Source organism: Bactrocera neohumeralis, chromosome 5 (genome assembly GCF_024586455.1).
Source record: "Bactrocera neohumeralis isolate Rockhampton chromosome 5, APGP_CSIRO_Bneo_wtdbg2-racon-allhic-juicebox.fasta_v2, whole genome shotgun sequence".
Taxonomy (NCBI): domain Eukaryota; kingdom Metazoa; phylum Arthropoda; class Insecta; order Diptera; family Tephritidae; genus Bactrocera; species Bactrocera neohumeralis.
Genome location: NC_065922.1, coordinates 59,485,847 through 59,507,120, shown reverse-complemented (window position 1 = coordinate 59,507,120; position 21,274 = coordinate 59,485,847). Strand labels below are relative to the sequence as shown.

The 21,274-nt window shown below is 36.6% G+C and overlaps 1 protein-coding gene across 6 annotated transcripts in view; it reads left to right on the top strand.

Annotated features, from left to right (window-relative positions):
* LOC126760172 (inhibitory POU protein) overlaps positions 1–21,274 on the top strand; it is a 98,925-nt gene that overhangs the window by 19,281 nt on the left and 58,370 nt on the right. For all 6 annotated transcript variants that reach the window (XM_050475634.1, XM_050475635.1, XM_050475631.1 and 3 more), the window contains exon 3: positions 7,900–8,076. In XM_050475634.1, coding sequence (XP_050331591.1) covers positions 7,900–8,076 — 177 coding nt within the window. The remainder of the gene's footprint in view (positions 1–7,899; positions 8,077–21,274) is intronic.

Below are 21,274 nucleotides of genomic sequence, written 5' to 3'. Positions count from 1 at the left end.
TTAATAATCAGCCTCGTTCCATTGCACATGCTTGGAGGGCTTAAATTTTTCAACCAGCATAATTGGAATTCCAATTTTTAAATCCAATTCATGTGGTGGCAGTCTAGAAGGGCTTAATGAATTTAAAAACTCCTTTGGATAATGGGCTGCGTCTTCGATATTAGTCACTGTGTCTATCGATTTGTATTTGTTTATTTTGTGGGAACTTTTTGAATAATTAAACCGTTTATAACAATAACACACCTTTTCGTGCTAATTCTCGATATCAGGGTATACTGCATCTATTAAAATTTCTAAACTATGGACTATTTGGCCTAGAGTGGACTATTTGGTTGGAGTGGAAAATTCCTTTATCAAGTTTAAGCAGTTGCTGTGGAAAATCACCATCAGTGATTCCATGTAGATGAGCTCTCATATTCGTCCTTAATTTTATATTTTCAATCGAAGTCCATAAAGGCGATGGTATGCTTTTATGATATCTGCTCGCGTACCTCTGTTAATGACAGGAAGAGTCTGTCGGAAATCTCCAGCAAATAGAAAAGTTATCCCGCCCATCAGAGCAGAGGAGTTTCTAAGGTCTTTTAATGTTTTGTCCACTGCCTCTATATGTGCTTTAAGGCTCCTGGTGCATTCATCCCACATAATCAATGAAACGTCTTGTAATAGTTTACCAAGAGGCACATTTTTGCGGATAGAACATATTGATTTTTGTTCAAGATTTACGAATAGCGGAAGCTTAAAAGTTGAATGAGCAGTTCTTTCATCTTTTAGAAGAGTTACAGCAATTCCTGACGAAGGAACTGCTATCGCTATCTTCCCTGATTGTCTTATTTTAGCAAGTATTAAATTTGCAAGAAACGTCTTGCCAATGCCATCAGGCGGATAACAAAAATGTATTTCTTATTGTTCACGCTATCGACTGTAAGGTAGACAAAATAAAAGTATGACGACAAAAAACTCTCTTAGTTGTACTGGACACGCCGAAATTGATGTTTCTCTCAGAGTATTTTCCCAATGATCATCGGTTTCTAGAAAACCTCTGTCACGCCAATCTGCCCGATAGGTTTCTTTGAGAGCTCCCTCAACGGTTTTTAAGTATTCGAATGAGGTTGGACCGCATGCGTGATGTAGTAACATCCTAAGCTAAATACTCTGAAGGATGTACACCGTAGACCTAAAGACGGATCTTTTTAATGCCCTCAACACGCTTTCTTCTTCTTCTTAATTGGCGTAGACACCGCTTACGCGATTATAGCCGAGTTAACAACAGCGCGCCAGTCGTTTCTTCTTTTCGCTATGTGGCGCCAATTGGATATTCCAAGCGAAGCCAGGTCCTTCTCCACTTGGTTCTTCCAACGGAGTGGAGGTCTTCCTCTTCATCCGGACAACATGACCTAGCCAGCGTAGCCGCTGTCTTTTAATTCGCTGAACTATGTCAACGGCGTCGTATATCTCGTACAGCTCTTCGTTCCATCGAATGCGGTATTCGCCGTGGCTAACGCGCAAAGGACCATAAATTTTTCACAGAACTTTTCTCTTGAAAACTCGCAACGTCGACTCAGCCGTTGTTGACATCGTCCAAGACTCTGCACCATATAGCAGGACGGGAATTATGAGTGACCTATTTATAGAGTTTGGTTTTTGTTTGTCGAGAGAGGACTTTGCTCCTCAATTGCCTACTCAGTCCAAAGTAGCACCTGTTGGCAAGAGTTATTCTGCGTTGGATTTCTAGGCTGACATTGTTGGTGGTGTTTACGCTGGTTCCAAGATAGACGAAATTATCTACAACTTCAAAGTTATTACTCTCAACTGTGAAGTGAGCGCCAAGTCGCGAGCGCGACGACTGTTTGTTTGATGACAGGAGATATTTCGTCTTGCCCTCGTTCACTGCCAGACCCATTTTTTTTGCTTCCTTGTCCAGCCTGGAGAAAGCAGAACTAACGGCGCGGGTGTTGAGGCCGATGATACCAATATCATCGGCATATGCCAGCAGCTGTACACTCTTATAGAAGACGGTACCTTCTCTATTTAGTTCTGCGGCTCGAACTATTTTCTCCAGAAGCAATATGCTCGATAGAATCTTATATGCGATGTCGAGGAGGCTAATCCCACGGTAGTTGGCGCAGATTGTGGGGTCTCCTTTTTTATGGATTGGGCATAGCACACTTAAATTCCAATCATTGGGCATGCTTTCGTTCGACCATAAATTTACAAAGAAGCTGATCCATGCTCCTTATCAGTTCTTCGCCGCCGTGTTTGAATAGCTCGGCCGGCAATCCGTCGGCCCCTGCCGCTTTGTTGTTCTTCAAACGGGCAATTGCTATTCGAACTTCTTCATGGTCGGGTAATGGAACGTCTGCTCCATCGTCATCGATTGGGGAATCGGGTTCTCCTTCTGCTGGTGTTGTGCGTTCACTGCCATTCAGCAGGCTGGAGAAGTGTTCCCTCCATAATTTAAGTATGCTCTGGGCATTAGTGGCTAGATCACCTTTGGGCGTTCTACAAGAGTATGCTCCGGGCTTGAAACCTTCTGTAAGCCGCTGCATTTTGTCGTAAAATTTTCGAGCATTACCCCTGTCGACCAGCTTATCAAGCTCTGTGTACTCACTCATTTCGGCTTCTTTCTTCTTCTGTCTACAAATGCGTCTCGCTTCCCTCTTCAACTCTCGGTATCTATCCCATCCCGCACGTGTAGTGGTCGATCGTAACGTTGCGAGGTAGGCAGCCTGTTTTCTCTCCACTGCGAGACGGCACTCCTCGTCGTACCAGCTGTTCTTTTGCACTTTCCGAAAACCAGTGGTTTCGGTTGCAGCTGTACGCTTTATTCTTTTAAATTTATTATTAGCCAAATGTAGTACGAGGGATTTTTGCTTGATAGCGAGGCTGCCTTGCAGGTATACACCATTTTTGTATTATTTTGCCTATTTCTAACACAGTTCTAAACTTTACCAATATACTATATGTTGACTTATGCAAATTATTTCTCTACTCAAATTTTCACTTTATAAGAAAGTAAGGATTTTTTTTTGCATTTACGCTCGTAAGTTAGTTAAAAATTAACATTTTATTTTTACAAACCATCATCAATGGATTCTCTTCAAAATGTTTCAGGACATTTTTCATTTCCCGCAACGGTTTAGTAAGCTATAGCGAACAGACAAAAACCCAAATTATTTTTTATATAAGACAACATAAAATGTATACCACTGCAACGCGTGGCCGGATCCACTAGTATACATATATACTATATAAAGCAAAAAATACAGACGGGTTAATTTAAAAAATACATGATTTGTTTACATTTTATAGTCAAATAAGCGTAAGTAAATACCTATTTCATTTTGTTGAATACATATTGATAAATATGAAACATAATTAATAATAAATACATAAATACCTATAAATACATGCATTGGTTATCTTCACCTAATCCAAGTATGTATGTACGCAGTCTTTTTGCTTAGAGATTTGTCATTTCACGCATTTAAGTATTCCAAACGTAAGTGCTAACTTTTTGTCTACATATAATAATAAGGGTTTGAAAATATTGCTTACATGTAAATTTGAAGATATATAATTGTTTATTTATATCAATAACATTTATCTTACATACATATTTCTTTATACCTATATGTATGTACATATTCAAATTTAGTAAAATTTGTATGCTAGTCCTAATAGGTACGTTTGCTTATGGGTGGTCCAATATTAGTTTATTTTCATAAACCAAATCGAAATGTGAAAAAATTACTATATACCTCTCAACCTAGCTCGATAGACTTTACTCAATAATGCTCTAACTTTTTTGCTCGTCTGAGAAATACGTTTTCTGGAGGTCTTCAAGTAGGACCTCTCTTACGTCCTTTATAATGTTTGAGAAAAAAGAATCGTATGTGGTAAAATTCGGAGAATATGGTAGATCGTAACGTATTTTGACCAAAACGGCCGTGGCAGCGATGTATTGTTGTACGCAATAGAATTAATCGGACCGTCCTAGTATGTGTGTTAATAGAGAAAGAGTTAGTTTCCGTTCATGCGTTTTGAATATTAGGGTTAAAGCTGGTACTTCTCATATTAAAACAATTAGAAATTCCGTACTCAATTTGTAAGTAGCAAAGGTGCCAGCGAAACTGTATCGTTATTATCTGAAATAGTTGATAGATTACAATCATATTTGCTAACTATTTAACAAATGCCATAGGTTATGGGCTCACTTATCTCTTTAACTACATTTTATTTTGCATCAGAAATATATACATACTTATATTAAAGTCAACCTAACTAATACAAAACTCTATGTTCTTCATATTGTTGCTGTAGGAAGATACATAACTTATCAATAATTTGCGCTACGAAATCACATAAGTGAAACTAAACTTAATGGAAATTGGTTGATAGAAAACAAATAATATAACAATAAAATCCTTTGATCCAAAAAATAGCTGAATCTGGAGCCGTACTCCCTACACTAGGGTAATAATTGCATCTATACAGAGAGTATAAATAGTAATTTCGTTTCTTGAGTGCAATTTAAACACGATTTTTTTATTGTGTTATGTAAATATTTGCATTTACCAGAACGAAATTTTGGCGATGGTGTTCGATCACCACATTTTCTCCGTAGACATCACATAAGTTTCGCCTTGCTTGAATTGTGTTTTTACCCTTTTGATAGTAAAACAGTAAAATATACCGAAAATGCTCTTTTCCACCTTCGATAGGTCCTACCAAAAACTAATTTGAAAAATTTGTTTGCAGATAAATCTTACGATATGAGCTGTTCAAATATAGAATTGTAAAGCGGATAAGTGGGAAGTTAGCTGCGAAAAAAATTCAATAAGATCAGCTGTTGTCATTAAAGGAAATTACTTACTGAACGACCCAATAATTATAGAACGAAGAGTGAGCCTATTTTCAATAGAACGATACAACGCGCGACGTCTTGACGGGTTCAGGAATCACATGCTCTTTGCGCTGTCACTTGTTATATTTGTCAGTATTAGTGTTTAATATTACATACTTACCTTTGTTTTCGCGCCGTCATTAGTTGAACATTTTCAGTGTGGAGAAATAAATTTAAATTATGTCTCTTTGCGGGATCGTAATTAGAGCAAAGTAGTATTTGTATATTGTTTGTGAACTAAAACTATTTTGGATAATTTTTCTAAAATATATATTTTTAATATAATATTATATATAATATAAGATAAAATACGAGAACAGTTATTTAACAGCGAAATTGAAACGTCACTTAGAAAAAGTACATCCAAATTTGTCTGACCATTCGCAAGAATTCTTTGAAGGAAAATTAGAGAACCTAAAAAAATGAAACTCGGGTCTAGTGGCACAAGATTTGCTCCATCGGAAAAAATATTACTAGCGTTTTTTGAGATTTCTAAAATAGTAGCACAATGTTTCAAATCTCATACAATCGGAGAAACTCTCGTGAAACCGTGTAGGATCAAAGCCGTCGAAGAAGTTTTGGGATTAGAGGCCAAAAGTAAAGTACAAGATACACTTCCATATCTAATAACACGATCAAAGCTTGAATTTTACTAATGTCAAATGATATAGAAACTTGTTTCCAAAATCAGATCCAGAGAAAGAAGAGCTTGAGATGTTGGCTGGCAGGAGCTCGGCTTCAAGCTCTCGAAACTACTAAACGGCGAAAGTACTGCTGTGACGGAGGAAGAAGATGGATTTTTGTGAAATACTTAAGCCAATTGTAAAAAAAACTGATTGGACCAATGTGGCTTAGACCTGGCAATAGACCAAACAGATATGTAGTTTGAACAAAGAAGTGCCACAATGCAACATCTCATACTGCATTGATTATTGGTGACCATTTCGCCACATTTTCAACTAATATCGTGCCGTTATCACCGTATTCGCCTGATTTACCTTCGTGTAACTTCTGGCTATTCAGTGAATTCACATAACCACTCCGAGCAGTGGCCAGTACGTCAGGCACTCACTCCGGGACAAAAAAACGTTATCAGTGAACCTCTAGTTGATCCCAAAAAGGTATTACTACCACCTTTACATATTAAATTGGGTTTAATGAAGTATTTTGTTAAGGCAATGGACAGAAATGGGAGAGGTTTCTTATATCTGAAACAAAAATTTCCAAGAGTCAGTGAAGCATTGTGGGTCTGCTAATAAGATAACTAATGAAAGATGAAACATTTGACGAAATGTTCAATTAAACTTACTTCCTATAAAAAATGGGTTGCAACATGTCCCTTAAAATTCACTTTCTGGATTCTGTTCAAGATTTTTTCCCCGAAAATTGGAAAAATGGTACTAAAGCAAATGTTGTTCCAGTTTGCTTGCCGATTACTGCTGGTCGTTGTTAAGGAATACTCCAAAAACAAAATATCACCGAAAAACATCGTCAGTAAAATTTTAAAACAAAAATGCTCATAGCAAAAAAACTATGGGTGATAGAAGAAATCTGTAGCTATATTCTGCATTAGTGGCAATTTTTATATAATAAACACTTTGTTCTGTTCATGTCACAAAAAACAAGTGGATTTTTGTTTGGCAGTGTAATCTGAACTGCAATGAATGATACTGTAGAATATTCTAAAAGTATAATGTTACTGGGAAATACATACATTATATTACATACTATTACCCTATTTAGTATATGTGATGTAAACTCAACCGTAGGTTTAATAAATTGGGTATGTGAAGGAAAAGTGAACCAAATAATTGAAAATTACTATGATAGATATAATAACAAGTCCGTTCTTTTCGAATGCAACTTTATTAATTAAACTCAATTCCCAATCCTTACAGCTAGGAAGTTAACATAATGTATACGAGCTTTAAACTAATGAGTGCAAATGTTTATTGCTGTTGTTATTATTATGTAAGATAAAGAGCGACTTTAGTTTAAGGAAATATTAACAGAAAGATTAATTAGCATGTATGAAAATTATGAAATGAGAAAAAGAGATATGAGAGAATAAGTAAGGCAGGTAAAGAAAGAATTAATAAAGAAGTGTACGTTGTTGATAGTGGGAGTGCTAGTATATGACTATCAAGGTGCGTTCCAAAGTAAACAGGACTTAAAAAAAAACCGAACAAGTGATTAATACAGCTTTTTGCATGGTCCAAAAGCATGTCGAACGAGTTTTTTAGCTCGTTGGCTGGTATGACCGGTGCAAGTCTTTTGTATCTAAGTCTGCATAACGCTTTCCGTTCAGGGGCAAATGCATTTTTGCGAAAAGAAAGAAGTCACACGGTACTATATCAGGTGAATACGGGGAGTGGTTAACGGTTAAAATGTGATTTTTGGTCAAATAATCGGTCACAAGCGTCGACTCGAATGTTGGATTCTGAGCAATTTTGGGACGTCAGTCAATTTGAGCAAAACAAACCGTGCACACACCTTTCGTAAGCCCAAATGTTCGTCAAAATGCGATAAACCGCTGTTTTGGAGATTTTCAATTCCATTTCCATGAATTTAAATGATGATTTCGGCTGATTTTTGATGAATTCACGCACAGTTTCGATGAAATTTCCGGTGATCATGGATTTTGATTGGCCCACAAGTTGATTGTCATTTATGTCCTCACGACCACTTTGAAAACGTTGAAACCACTCGTGCACTCTGCTACGGGATAGGCAATTATCGTAACAACATCATACGGCGATCTAGAAAATTGCTTATGAGATTAGTAAAAAAAACAATTCACCAGCTCAATTATTGATAACAACTCAGATTCTGGATATTTTAACTACTGAAGGTTCTAATTTGTGAGCGTCGACTCTATTATTTTAAAATATAGATGGAGTACAGTACAGAGTATTGTAATAAGTTATGTAGACATTATAAAATACATATATATTTCATATATTAATTCTTCATTCTTTGTTCTTATTTTTAAATAGGGTGATATATTTGCGGGAATCAATGATGGTATCCTTAGTAGGGCGGAAGCACTAGCGGCGGTGGATATGGGTAAACATCAAACCACACATCATCACAGTCAAATGCCGGGTCAAATAAAACATGACGTTATGTACCATCATCATAGTATGGCTGGACCTCCGCAACGACCATTACAGGTACGCCTAGACCGATTTCATTCATATTAGGCACTAAGCCAAATTATAGCTAAAATGAAATATTTCACGTATTTGTCATTATAAACATTATAAAGTAGATCACTATATTGTATATATTTGAGCCGATAGATATACATTTACTTCCGCATTACACTAAATTATTATAATTTTATTAATATAAATCGCAACATAACACACCCAGGCAAAGACGATCTTCATATCTCACAGATTGATCGATTATTCTGATATCTTTATAATTGATTTATACCATATACTTTAAAGTGAAAGAATCAGATTTAATTTAAAAAATGTGTAATATGAAAAGTAGGCCAAATCCGGTTTCTCCCAGTTTAAAAAGTCAACGTAAACGGGTAATGATATACTATACACCAAATTTGGTTGAAGTAGTTTCTAAGGTATGGGATTTCACGCAAAAATGGGCGATGTCACGCCAACGCAATTTTATTATACTACACTTTGTATAGGGTAAGTGGATAAGGTTATTACACGATTTCACTCATTTTTCAAATCCTAAATCACTTTATTTCCAGTTAATTTCCTTAAGAGTCACGAGTGTAATGTTTACTTTATTTATTCAGAGGCTGCTTGTCTTTTGAAAGTCCAATATGTGACTCTTTGTCACTTTACTACCAATAATTTTAGAACTATTGAATTAAATGTCATGAAACTTTGAAAATATTCTAGTTAAAGTTAGTACTCACAAGGATAACCATTTTTTATTAAACTATATTATTTATCACTACATAAATATTACAAGGTGCGTTCCAAAGTAAACAGGACTTAAAAAAAATCGAAAAAATGGTTTTTTCAGCAAAATCAATTTATTTTATTCAAAATAGTCTCCTTCTGCTTCAATAAAGCTTTTTGCACGGTCCAAAAACATGTCCGTTGGCCGGTATGGCCGCCAGTATGCCTTTGCAAGTCTTTTGAATGGTCTCTAAGTCTGCATAACGCTTTCCTTTCATGGGCAAATGCATTTTTCCGAAAAGGAAGAAGTCGCACGGTAACATATCAGGTGAATACGGGGAGTGGTTAATGGTTAAAATGTGATTTTTGGTCAAATAATCGGTCACAAGCGTCGACTCGAATGTTGGATTCTGAGCAATTTTGGGTCGTCAGTCAATTTGTGCGGAACAAACCGTGCATACTCCTTTCGTAAACGCAAATGTTCGTCAAAATGCCATAAATCGTTGTTTGAGAGATTTTAAATTCCATTTTCATGAATTTCAATGATGATTTCGACTTATTTTTGATGAATTCACGCACAGTTTCGATGAAATTTCCGGTGATCATGGATTTTGATTGGCCCACAAGTTGATTGTCATTTATGTCCTCACGACCACTTTGCAAACGTTGAAACCACTCGTGCACTCAGCTACGGGATAGGCAATCATTGCAATAAACTTGTTTCATCAATTGAAACGTTTCGGTAAAAGTTTTACCAATTTTAAAACAAGTTGGCTCTTTATTCGAAGCTCATTTTCGCACTGATAACACAAGCATACTGACACTTAAAACGCAATAAATTCTCTCTGAACAATCGATGAAATATAGATGGCGCCCTTGTACTATAAGTATGTTCACTTAATTTAGCTAATACCATGTTCAGACCGAAAATTTAAAGGGATTATATTACATTTAATTACATTCGCTAATCAGCCCGTTCTCACTGCCGTTGAAAAGATGAAAAAACAACTGTTTTTGCCATTCAAAAATTTACTCCGCTCAATATTTATCAAAAGAAAACATTGTCATATAGTATTTTGTAAAAAAGCCGTATTCTTCTAAATATTTTCCATATAATGGAAATAATGGTAGCATTTTTTAATTTTTTAAGTCGATTTTCGGGTGAAATTGGATTCATTGCTTTAAAAAAATTTGTTTGTTTACATTTTTTCCCCTTTGTAGTGTCTAAATCAGCTGTGATAATCAGCCCTATCACGCAATCCATCGTAGCGAAGCTACGAATACGAATGTCCGCTACGAATATGCATAATTTGCTATCATTGAATCCATGTGAATTCGAAACTTTTATTGCCAGACTTAATTTTGAATTTTGACATTTAGAAATCAGCTGTGTAGAAGAAAAAATTAAAATTTTGATTAATAAAACTGAAATCGTTTATATTGAAATTGATTTTACGAACAAAATATGGATTCGCTAACGTTTTTATTTATGTTGCTTGAGGAAGAACCTGAGAGAAGTCGGCGTGATCTAAAAATTCACCGAAAATCACTGAGGGACAAGAGCAACCCTTTCGATGTGGACGAAACAATGTTCAGTTCAAGAATCCACAAAAATTCATTATTAAATTTTATTAAAATTATTAAATTCATCATTAGTAAAGTTGAAAAAAGTAAAGCGAAAAAAGGATTTTTTTCAGAAATACGGATTTCCAGGCGTGATTTTGTGTGTAGACGGGACACATATTAAAATCGTTGCTCCAACTAAAGATAAGTTTCTCTATTATAACTGCAAAGGATACTTTAGTATCAATGCCATGATTGTAAGTTTGTAATTCACATTTCAAACATCTTAATCAATGTTTTGCAGATATGTATGTGACAATAATATGAAAATACGTTATGTGAATGCTCAGTTTCCCGGCAGCAATTGCGACTCCCACATATGGAATGTCAGCAATGCTCGTTATTTTCATGAGAAAAAGTACCTTGATGGTAAACGAAACACTTGGCTTTTGGGTATTATACATACATACATATATATTACAAAAATTCCGAAAACGCCTTACAACTTTTTTTTTTTATTGAAATTGAAATGAATTTTTGATGACTCATGCCCAGCTCTTGACCGATATTACGGCTGCTACTATGTCGGTCTCTTTCCACCAATTCAGCGATTTTATCGCAATTTTCGACGACAGGCCTTCCGGAGCGTGGCGCATCTTCGACCACCTCTACACCAGAACGAAAACGTTGAAACCATCGTTGTGCGGTGGAAATGGAAACTGTATCGGGTCCATAAACTGCACAAATTTTATTGGCGGCTTGAGATGCATTTTTGCCTTTATCGTAGTAGTACTGTAAAATATGCCGTATTTTCTCTTTATTTTGCTCCATGTTTGCCACGCTGTAACTCACGAACGACTTAAAAGAAACGACAATCAATCAAACACGTGTTAGCGCGTGAAATGAGCTTTCCAAAAAGGTTAGCATGACTCGATGCGACGAATAAAACCAGAACTAAGCGCTTTCAGCGCCAACTAGCGAAAATACCGCAAGACTTTTTTGAAACCAATTATTAACATAAAATATTTATAGTTTTAATTAAGTATTTATTTAATTACTTTAATTATTTTTTGCCATGGCTTGCAATTTTTGTTCCTCAACCTCTAACATTTGCTGTTTTATGGAATTCTTAGCAGCTATCAAATTCTCCATAGCTATGTTGTGCCTTCTAATTTCTTCCACTTCCGCGTTTTTAAATCATTTTGCATTTCCAATGCTCTGCCTACTCGTCGCATACGTAATGAAAGATCGTCCAACTTATCGAGAACCTTGTCCTGAAATTATTTTTAATTGTAGGTTGTTCTTTTATTAAATCGGCTGTACATGTATTACATGTATCCGGTGGCCTAGTAGTACGTCTAGGCAGTGCTAGACTGCAGGTCACTGATGGCATTGATACGTCGGCTACCATAGGTAAGCCGATGCTCACTGTATTTTCAATACCACTTGTACTCGTTTCCAATGCCGTTAGTGTTATCACCGATTCCTCCAGTTCGTTGAAATGGTGCTGCCTATTTCTGCCGCCATCAGTAGCTGACTGCTCCTTTTTGTTTTCCACCGATTTTCTTTTTATGTAGGCCTTCCAGTCTAGCCATACCTAATAAAAAACAAGTAAGGAAGGGCTAAGTTCGGGTGTCACCGAACATTTTATACTCTCGCATGATATAGTGATAATCGAGATTTCATTATACGTCATTTACATATTTTTCAAATACCGTATTTTTGTAAAGTTTTATTCCGCTATCATCATTGGTTCCTAATGTATAGACTCGTATTATACAGAAAAAGCATCAGATGGAATTCACAATAGCGTTATATTGGAAGAAGGCGTGGTTGTGAACCGATTTTACCCATATTTCGTACATGTCATCAGGGTGTTAAAAAATAGTATATACCGAATTTCATTGAAATCGGTCTAGTAGTTCCTGAGATATGGTTTTTGGTCCATAAGTGGCCGAAGCCACGCCCATTTTCAATTTTTAAAAAAAGCCTGGGTGCAGCTTCCTTCTGCAATTTCTTCCGTAAAATTTAGTGTTTCTGACGTTTTTTGTTAGTCGGTTAACGCACTTTTATTGATTTTCAACATAACCTATGTATGAGAGGTGGGCGTGGTTATTATCCGATTTCTTGCATTTTTGAACTGTATATGGAAATGCCTGAAGAAAACGACTCTGTAGAGTTTGGTTGACATAGCTGTAGTAGTTTCCGAGATATGTACAAAAAACTTAGTAGGGGGCGGGGCCACGCCCACTTTTCCAAAAAAATTGCGTCCAAATATGCCCCTCCCTAATGCGATCCTTTGTGCCAAATTTCACTTTAATATCTTTATTTATGGCTTAGTTATGACACTTTATAGGTTTTCGGTTTCCGCCATTTTGTGGGCGTGGCAGTAGACCGATTTTGCCCATCTTCGAACTTAACCTTCTTATGGAGCCAAGGATTACGTGTGCCAAGTTTCATCATGATATCTCAATTTTTATTCAAGTTACAGCTTTCACGGACGGACGGACGGACAGACGGACGGACATCCGGATTTCGACTCTACTCGTCACCCTGATCACTTTGGTGTATATAACCCTATATCTAACTTTTTTAGTTTTAGGACTTACAAACAACCGTTATGTGAACAAAACTGTAATACTCTCCTTAGCAACATTGTTGCGAGAGTATAATAAGTTAAACAAGCTTTAAATTATCCTGTTACAACAATAAAATCTACAACTTTATTATATTACATTCTTCCAGGTGGAAATATCTTTGATAGGCGGACCAACACTGTTGAGTTCTTGGGTCATATTGTTCCAAAAAGCTGCCACTTCTTCTCTAGGGCACTTGGTAAAACCCTGCGCCATTTCAGGTTTTTGCTGTAACAGCTCACCCATTAGTGCATATTGCTGCTTGGTGGTAATTACTTTGGACCTGCGGAAATCGCATTAAAGATTATTTTACTGGTAACAAATATGTTATAGTTTGAATTGAATAAAAACTTACGTTTCTCTTTTTTTAATTTATTGCTCCGTTAGCAAAAATTTGTCGTACAAAAATTTCGATAAAATTCAAAATTTTCCGTTCCGAGTGAATTCAGTGAATGCCACTCTACGAATTTCGTAACTTTCCCGAAAAAACAGTCTACGATGGATTGCGTGATAGGGCTGAATGTTATAGATTTCCAAAGCTGACAAGTAGATAGCGCAAAATCAGAGTCGCACAAAAAGATTTAGCGTGGATCAGTTTCAAATCACTTCGATGAAGTGATTTTGAACTGTCATGTTTGTATGACGAAATCTTGATAAATTTATAGGATTAGTAGGATAAACCACTCAACAGCCGAAATCGTGTGATTAAGTGTCGGTCTGAACATGGTATAAGATTCATTAAGATGAATTGACCGATAAAACCAGGATTCCTCTTTATATTTCGATTTACTGTATCAAATTAAGTTTGTTTCATAATTTTTGACTGAGTTATAGCATTTCATAGTTTTTCGTTTAAGTCATAAAGGGTGAGGGAATGAACCAACCTATTTGCGATATCAACATCCTCAGGGTGTCAAGCAAACACGTGTACCACAAGATTTCTCAGTTTTTCCCGGACAGTCGTCACGTCTCGTCATCCTGATCATTTAAATATGTATACATATACTATATATGTAACTCTATATCTATATCGATTAGTTTTAGGTTACAAATAAACGTTAAGTGAACAAAGTATTATACTCTGGTTGGACCATGTTGCGAGAGTATAGTCATTTTTGTATAGTCTAAAACTACTTTCTAAAAATATGCCTTATTTATTCTGCCACTTCGTTCTAAGTAATTTGTATTAGGATGATTTGCTGATTTAACGGATTAGATTTTTGTAAAATTAATTAATAATTAAGATGCTGTCGCAATACAAGTTGTATTTGCTTACTTTATTTTCAAGACTTACATATATGGTCAAATTATATTTATAAATGCTATCACCTGCATGGAAAATAAATAATGGAACTCTATATGTAAGAAGAAATGTACTTTTCCACCAAATAGCGTCTACAACAACCCTTACCATGCAAGTTAAACTTAATAAATATAATTGATCATTTATTCTATATGGATGGATATAGAAGCTGATTAATTTCTATTTGTGTTTTGAAATTAAAGTGACTGTGACAGTTACGACGGCTGTCCAAGAATAACTTCGCCTCACCATCCTACACCGCCACTATCCCAAAAGAAAACAAGAAATAACGTTAACGTCGTACCAAAACTTTAATATCCTTCCCAAATTCAAGATATTCTATACAAGAACTTGATTTTGATCGATCAGTTTGTATGATTGCTAAATTCTTTATACATACATACATATGTATGTATGTACATATATCCGATATTTTTCTTCCTTTCACGAGCGATCTAACCATCGAAACTTGCGCCTTATAATCTAATTTTCGAACCTGTGCTGGCCTGTAATTTTCCATAAGTGCTCTGTCGAAAAAAATTCTGCAGGCTAAATAATATTTGTTCCACCGTCGTATGCTCCAATAAATTTTAAAGAACACTAGAATCTGTAAATTTATCTTCTTATGTACTATATATGTACATACATACATATATAAAAATGAATCGCAAAATGTGTTGCTAAGCGCGTAACTCAACAACGCTTGAACCAATTTGGCCAATTCTTTTTTCTAAATGTTCGTTGAGGTTCAAGGATGGTTTTTACGGCAAGAAAATTTCGAATAGTTGCCGAAAACCCCCTAAAATCAGCCCTTTTCTTTTTCCCATGCAAACGAATGAATGTTTGTTTCTTAGTAACGCTAAGAAAACGGCTGCACCAATCTTGGTGAAATTTTCAGAGGCTGTTCGTTGAGAATCGGAGAAGATTTAGAAATAAAAATACCTTTTACTTTTCATGAGGAAAAGTCGGAAAATTGGACAATTCCAAAAAGTAACTTTTTTCCAATTTTTGCTTGTTTTGATTTGTAAATTATTTGAATCGTTCAATTTTGGTCGATTGCTTTTTTATTCCGGCTATTCAAAAGAAAAATTATTGAAAATTATTCAGTGAAAACTTTATGTGTGTTTCGCACAAAGTGATCAATTGCAGATTGAAATTTGTTACGAAGTCACGAAGAGGCCGCCCTAATATCGGTCGGCGTTCTTTTTGTCATCAACGTGTGGCAGCCCAAGGCAAGACAAGGCAATACAAAGCAAGAAGTACTCCCAGGATGTGATGACATGCGTGCGGAATTATGGATCGCGGTCAATCAGCAAGCGATCGTCACGATGTCACAGCACGACTTTTCAAACAACGGTGGTCGATGTTTGATGGACTTTATCTTGAAGCAACGTATGTATATGTGGTGCTGTTAGATGCTAGACGTACTCTGTTGAGTGGCAAAAGAGAGGTTTGCCACTCGCACACATTGTCCTTTGGATGGTGGATGGTGGTTACACCAGATCAAATTGATGAACTCATTTCTGCGGAAATTCCTGATGCAGAGAAAAATCCAGAATTATACGAAGTGGTGAAAAGCAATATGGTTCATGGACCTTGCGGACACCACAATCCCACTTCGTTTTGTATATCTGACAACAAATGCACGAAACGCTATATACGTGCTTTTCTTTCGGAAATGATGGATATCCACTCTATCGGCGTCGCTCGCCAGACGACAATGGCAGAACATTCAGCATTCAATTTAGAAGAGTGAATATCGAAGTTGACATCACATGGATGGTACTATATTCACCATTAATTCACAGTAAAGGTATTCAATGTTGAGTATTGCAGTTTGCTGTAATCAATAAAATACGTTTGTAATTACGTCACCAAAGGAAGCAACATGACGGTTATTAGCCTTGAACGAAATGAGATCAGGAAGTATTAAATAGGTCCATCGTGAACTGCAATAAAGCGCTTTGTCGGATATTTACTTTTTTAATTCATGAACGTTTTCCGACCGTTGTGCGTCTCGCAATTCATTTGGAGAATGGCCAAAGAGTTTATTTCAACTCAGAGAATACAGTACAGCCAGTGAAACACCGCCAGCAACAAAATTAACATTTACGAGTTTTTGCTCAACTTTCATCAGTGATCCGTTTGCGAGATCATTGCTCTATTCGGAAATGCCTTGATATTAGACATGGAATGCATCGTCAAAGAAATGGTTACTCAGAAAGCAAGGGGGAGCAGAAGATGGGCATCCAGGTGTGTTCTCAACTAATGCATTAGGAAGAATTTTCACAATCCACCCGAAAAAACGCTTCTGCCTTCGGTTGCTATTGATTAATGTACGCGGTTCAACTTCATTTGAGTCATTGCGTAGTGTGAATAGTACGGTGTGTGCAACTTTTTGAGAAGGCAATTGCAATTGCTGCAACAGGATTATCACTGGAATCAAACGATGGACCTTGCGATAGCTACTTCGAATGCAAATGAAGTTCGCATACTTTTCGCGATAATCATTTCGACATATCAGCCTTCAATTCCGCGTCTATTATGGGATACGAACAAAAATGACATTGCCGAAGACATTTTACGTCGTATTCGCTAAGAATTGGAAATGGGAAAATTTTTATTGATACTTCCAATTTAGCACTTGAACTGGAAGATTCAAGCCAAATGCAGAGAGGTTTGATCTCATAAAAAACGGTTGATGCTCTTGACAATGAAGACGAAGCCGTGAATTATCTAGTGGAATTTCTAAAATCTTTAGAGAGGCTTGGTATACCGCTGCATAATTTGCGTCTCAAAGTTAGATCTGTCATTATTATGTTTCGCAACTTTCATGCGCCGAAACTGTGTAATGGAACCCGACTGATTGTGACGCAGCTATCGAATACAAGGGGGCCGAATACTTGATTCTACGAATTCCAACGATTTGCCATTTCAGTTCACAAGGATAGGCGCTAGAAGAGTGTGGCATAAATCTGAAAATTCAACTTTCTTTTCATTTCAAAACACATACTTTCACGCAGGACAACGCCTGCGGGCGTATCTAGTGTATATACTATATAAATAAAATGCGGAAAGCGTATATTTCAATATTAACGATGTGGAATTAAATACATTGGCATAATTTTATATACAGAAGTTCACGGCACGACACGGCTCGGTCCACTTCTCAGTAACTTCAGGAATTTGGACGATCTTATTACAAATTCGCTTGCTGGCTTACTTACCATGTAATGTAATGTTGATTTCTGTTAGCCTTTTGACTTTACTACAAGGCAGTTTCCAAAGTAAACAGTGCGACTGGTGCGTTAGAATCTACTACCTTTAACGATTGAGCAGTGAGAATTTTATGACATTTCATTTATTGGAAGTGAAGTTTTTACGTTTTAAGTGTCAGTTTGTTTGTGTTATCGGTGCGAAAATGAGCCAACATTAAATTTTGTTTTAATATTGGTAAAACTTTTGCCGAAACGTTTCAATTGATGAAACAAGTTTGTTCCGCACAAATTGACTGACGACCAAAAATCCGTCTCATCGATCGACGCTTGTGACCGATTATTTGACCAAAAATCACATATTAACCATTAACCACTCCCCGTATTCACCTGATATGGCACCGTGCGACTTCTTCCTATTCGGAAAAATGCATTTGCCCATGAAAGCAAAGCGTTATGCAGACGTAGAGGCCATTCAAAAGGCTTGCACCGGCATACTGGCGGCCATACCGGCCAACGAGCTAAAACACTCGTTCGACATGCTTTTAGACCGTGCAAAAAGCTGTATTAATCACTTGTTCTGATTTTTTTTTTAAGTCCTGCTTACTTTGTAATGCACCTTGTATATCTAGTACATATTTCTTAAGCATTTATAATATTCAAAAATCTGTCCAAACCTCAACTATCCACGACGAGATAGCATTAGTTTTTGTTAATATTCTGAATTAACTATTCAGCTGTTTCCATCTCTTCCTTTCAAAGCAGACCATGGAACTCACTTCAATTAGTCAAATACAGCAAGAGAGAGATATTACATATATTTTATTTTCTTTTGTTAAATGATAACATTTATATACTAAATTTTAGAGCGTAATTAAATAAGTGCTTTATTACTAGTCAATTGCATAATCCCATTAAAAACAATGAAAATCTCACGCCATAGTTTTATAGATAAATTTACAAAAAATTGTCATTTGCCAAAGCAGAAAAAGACTGCATACAATTTGTAAAATAGGAGTGTAAAAGCGTTGGAAATTTATAGTTATACTTTTTTTCGTAAAATTAGCAATACCCTAAAATTTATTTGTTGGAAAAACACATTCTTCTACACAAACTATACAAAGAGCTATACAAAATTACAAACATATCGGTGTTTTTATATCTCGACCCGTCCAGGGCGGCATAAAATACTAGCACTAGCGTGAAACCCGTAACGTTTTGCATAAGCAAAGTATCCAAAATCTCTCAAAAGGTTACCACCATTTGCAAAATTAAAAAAGAACATGGTTTTGTGGCACAAGTCGCACACAAGAACTCATTCATATCGCTAGTCAATAAGCAAGTGCATAATGCATTTGCGAAAGAGCACCTAAGCAAGCTCCGGGAGGGTTGGTATAAAGTTATTTTTTCCGATGAGAGCATGTTTTGCGTCTTTGGAATCAAGGGCACTCGATAAGGAAATCTGCATGATGAATATTGTGAAGAATGGTGATAAAGAAGCAATATTGAAATTAATAGAGTCCACCATGGACAAATATGCATACTTAAATATCTTAAAAATGTATTTGAAGCAAAGAGCGGAAGAATTAGGACTTGGAAATTACTACTATTTTCTACAGGATAACGAACTGAAGTATATAGTAGACATAGCTAAGCTTTAGTTACTCTACAACTTTCCCCAAGCAGCTTTAAACACGACCACAATCACCAGATTTCAATCCTAAATAGCAGCATAAGGTCCCCTAGAACCTAAAATCCGCATACGCACAATTACTTCAAAGCATATGCTGCCCGAGGAATGTGCTCACATCCCTTCAACAGAAACCCTTAAGCTTGTCTAATCCATACTAAAAACTAAAGCTAGGTAAACTTTTTAAATGTTGAGGACATCCGACTTCCTATTAAATTTTACGAAGATTCTGAGGTAGAATAACTTATGAACCTTGTACGCCTTTTCTTTCGGATTTTCTATTCGTCCACATGTTTTCTTTTGTTTAGATGTTATCGTCAGTAATTTAATCAATTTCATTTTCATGGAACTAAATACATATGTAGATGTGAATATAAAAAAAAATGGATTTTATGAAAAGTATATAAAGTTATTTGTTCCAACAAGTTATTTTCGCAGACTTCTTCTGGGTAACGTAAAATATTAGCACATATAATTTGTAAATAATTGCAAGTGCAGCTTAATTTGTACATAATTTCTGAAAAGATAGCGATATTTGCAACATTTACGACAGCATTAACAATACAATGTTTATAATGTTATACGAGTATTTGTACTTGTAGAACAATATGTCCACTAGATAGTACACCATATATTATCCACTATATACAAGTATGTATATTAACCGCTTTATTAGATGCTGTGTTTCTTTATATTTGGGATATTCATCTTGACGATTAAAAGATTTATATGAAAATTATTTTAATAGCAGATACACTCAGAAGTTTGATATTTTAATTTATGGCCGCCTCCAAAATATGCTTTTCATTTCGTGTGACTGAATATGATATTGCCACAATATAGTCTCAATGATCAGCTTGAGAAGCTGAGTTGATGCAGCCATGTCTTCGAACTGGTCCGATCTGAAAATTTTCACACGTCCCTTTCTCCCCAAGTAGCTGTTAATTTTTCATATCCGTGGATATCAGATTCTATAGCATATAGTTGTCATACAAACTGAACGATTGGGATCAAGTGCTTGCATGGAAAACTTTTCATTTTACGAGATATCTTAACAAAATTCCATCCGGACAACATGACTTAGCCAGCCTAGCCGCTGTCTTTTAATTCGCTGACCTATGTCAATGCCGTCGTATATCTCGTACAGCTCATCGTTCCATCGAATGCATCGGGCCATCAATCTTTCGCAGAACTTTTCTCTCGGCGTGGGTGTTGAGGCCGATGATATCAATATCACCGGCATACGCCAGCAGCTGTACACTCTTATAAAAGATTGTACCTGCTCGATTAAGTTCTGCAGCTCGAATTATTTTCTCCAGCAGCAGGTTGAAGAAGTCGCACGATAGGGAGTCGCCTTGTCTGAAACCCCGTTTGGTATCGAACGGCTCGGAGAGGTCCTTCCGGATCCTGACGGAGCTTTTCGTGTTGCTCAACGTCAGTTTACACAGCCGTATTATTTTTGCGGGGATACGAAATTCAGACATCGCGGCATAAAGGCAGCTCCTTTTCGTGCTGTCGAAAGCAGCTTTGAAATCGACGAAGAGGTGGTGTGTGTCGATTCTCCTTTAACGGGTCTTTTCCAAGATTTGGCGCATGGTGAATATCTGGTCGGTTGTTGATTTTCAAGGCCTGAAGCTACACTGATAAGGTCCAATCAGTTTGTTGACGGTGGGCTTTAATCTTTCACACAATACGCTCGACAGAACCTTATACGCGATGTTGAGGAATCTTATCCCACGGTAGTTGGCGCAGATTGTGGGGTCTCCATTTTTATGGATTGGGCATAGCACACTTAAATTCCAATCGTTGGGCATGCTTTCGTCCGACCATATTTTACAAAGAAGCTGATACATGCTCCTTATCAGTTCTTCGCCGCCGTGTTTAAATAGCTCGGCCGGCAATCTATCGGCCCCCGCCGCTTTGTTGTTCTTCAGGCGGGTAATTGCTATTCGAACTTCTTCATGGTCGGGCAATGGAACGTCTGCTCCATCGTCAGCTTCCTTTCATTGGGGGTGTTTTTTTTACGTGGCGGGTCCCAAACCCTGTGGAGGGGATGTTTCGCCTTCTCACTTTAGCTCGCCTT